General features: G+C 39.3%; 1 protein-coding gene across 1 annotated transcript; it reads left to right on the forward strand.

Annotated features, from left to right (window-relative positions):
* LOC148581011 (uncharacterized) lies at positions 1-2,182 on the forward strand. Its single transcript, XM_088492289.1, has 3 exons — positions 1-553; positions 1,810-1,881; positions 2,178-2,182. Exons 1-3 carry the CDS (start codon positions 1-3, stop codon positions 2,180-2,182), a joined length of 630 nt encoding a protein of 209 aa, XP_088348415.1.
* Positions 2,183-2,735: the final 553 nt, after the last annotated feature.

Genomic DNA, 2,735 nt, shown 5'->3' on the forward strand with positions numbered 1-2,735 from the left:
ATGGCTCCATATGAGGCTTTGTATGAAAGAAAATGCCAGTCTCCGTTATGTTGGTATGAAGCAAGAGAAAAGAGTTTGATAGGACCGGAAATGATAAGTGAAACTACTGAGCAAATAAAGAAAATTCGGAGTCGAATGCTTGAAGCTCAAAGCCGTCAGAACAGTTATGCTGACCGAAGACAGAAGCCTTTAGAATTTGAAGAAGGAGAACACGTCTTCCTGAAGGTTACTCTGACCACTGGAATAGGGAGGTCCATCAAAACCAAGAAGTTAAATCCCCGTTACATTGAGCCGTTTAAAATCCTGAAGAGAATTAGACCAGTGGCGTATAGGATTGCGTTAACACCACATCTTTCGAACCTGCACGACGTGTTCCACGTATCGCAGCTTCGTAAATACACTTTTGATCCTAGTCATGTCCTAGAACCGGAATCAGTTCAAGTAAGAGAAGATCTGACGCTTCCAATGACTTCGGTTAGGATTGATGATACCAGCATCAAGCGTCTACGCGGAAAGGAGGTTTCCTTGGTGAAAGTAGCTTGGAGTCGGGCTGGTATTGAAGAACATACGCGGAAGGACTACCCACACCTCTTTTCAGGTAATTCACTCTGAATTTTGAGGGCAAAATTCCTAATTAGGTGGGTAGGATGTAAACCCCGCTAAAATCGGTAAATAATTAGTTAATAAATTGAATTTTCATTAGGAAAGCTAAAAATGAAAAACTAATATCAAAATAGGATAGAGCTCGTCAAAACGAGAATTTTGATACCAATTTCAAAAATTTGGCCCAAAATCGAACCGAAAGGGCCGAACCGGTTGAACCGGAGCCCAAATCGGGCCCGTGGGTCCAACCGGACCATGACTTAAAAGAGGGACAAAAGCTCTTCGTCCCCATTTCAGCAACAATAGCGCTGAAAACAGATTGGGGAGGGGAGGAGATCCCTAACCCTCATCAAACCTTCAAACTACCGTATCTTCCTCGTTTGAGCTCCGATCGCCGCACCGTTTGTGGCCATGCGTCCAGCGCGGTAAGCTCTACCTTTCTATCAGATCAATTTCACTGGTAAGCCTCATTTTTTATTCAAAATCTCTATTCTCCTTTCTTTGGTGAAATTAAAATCTTATAGTGAAATCTTGTCCAATTTTGTGTTTTAGACTCAAGTTAGCTTCCGGAACTTATGGGCTCAAGCTATTGAGCATATGGTTATGGTAAGGACACCCTAACCCTAGCTCAATCTTGCATTTATAGTGGAAAAACTGAATTTGGAACATGTATATGAATTAGGTGTAAATTAAGTGGGTATATATGCATTGGAATTGAATTTGGAGTATTTGGAGGCTTATTGATGATCAAGGCTTGGTTTGTGGCTGTTTTAATTGAGCTTGGAGGGGCTGTGTTTTATGTTGTGAGGCTGCCTTGGGTGAAACTAAGTGATCGGCCAAGGTATGGTTTAAGTTTCGCATGTCTAATATTTACGGTGTTGTGAAAACTTAGGTTAGAGAAACCATAGGATAAGTTGAATTTGTTAATTGCATTTAATGAATAGTTTTGTAATGTTGTTGGAATAAATTGTTGGTGAATATGTATTAGAATTATGAGGTATTGAAGTTATTAATTGTATGCTCTTGGATTTACTTATGATGGGTTGTGTTGATGTTGATACATATTGATGGATTATGGTTAGTGTTTGTTAATAAAGAGTTGTTATGTGAGTTGATGGATTAATGTATGAAGGGTTGATAAATGTGTTAATGAAATTATGTGTGTGAAGGGTTGATAACTGCATTAATGGAATGGTATTTGTGAAGGGTTGCTCATATATGTATATATGATATATGCTAATGCAAAGTTGAGGTTATGGCTCATTGGATTGGTTAAAGGTAGCTTGAAGTGGTTGTTGATGAGTTGGGAATGGATATGTTAGAAATATGCATGTTTTAGAGATAAGGACTTATGAATGTGGTGAAAATGAGGGTTGAAAGTGTTTTGGTAAAAAGTGATTTTGATGAACTTTGGACGTCCATAATTTACTCCACAAATTTCGAATTGAGTTGTGATTTGTTGCAAATGAATGATGGTTCTATGAGCTTTTGATTGATATCAATTTTGTTAAAAATGAAATTTCGTAGAGAAAGTTATGGACGTTGAAAGTTTGATGTATAAATTTGTGTTACAGGATAGCAAAACTGGTTGCAGTAAGCTTTCTGGGCATTCTGCATATTTTTCAAAAAACGCCCATCCACGCGTACGCATGGCTCACGCGTACGCGTGGCGTGGAATTTTGGCGACGCATGCGCAAGAAGCATGCGTACACGTGTGTGCATATTCACGCGTACGCATGACTCACGCGTACGCGTGACTTGATGTATGCTCTACGCGTGTGCGTGGCCTACGCATACGCGTGGATGCTGCCTGCTGCGAAAATAGGTTTTGACTGTTTTAAACCAATTTTCCACTTCTAAACCTCCATTTTCTTCCCTTTAAGGCTTAAAGTATGGTTCTAGGTCCAGGGATAAAAGAAGCTAGGAAAACAAGATAACTTGAGGGTGAAGTAAGATGTAAATGGTGGATTTTATGAAGAAAATAAGAATGTAATGAAGTTTAACGCTAAGGCTTGATAATTGATGATGTATTGATAATGAAATTGAAATGGCTTATGAATAAATCTGAGATACGAGTTTCCCTGGGTAAAAACCGTGGCTCGTCACCACGTGTTCTAGGTTGAATCTCGATA

This window comes from Arachis ipaensis, chromosome B10 (assembly GCF_059453495.1).
Source record: "Arachis ipaensis isolate K30076 ecotype BB chromosome B10, ASM5945349v1, whole genome shotgun sequence".
NCBI lineage: Eukaryota > Viridiplantae > Streptophyta > Magnoliopsida > Fabales > Fabaceae > Arachis > Arachis ipaensis.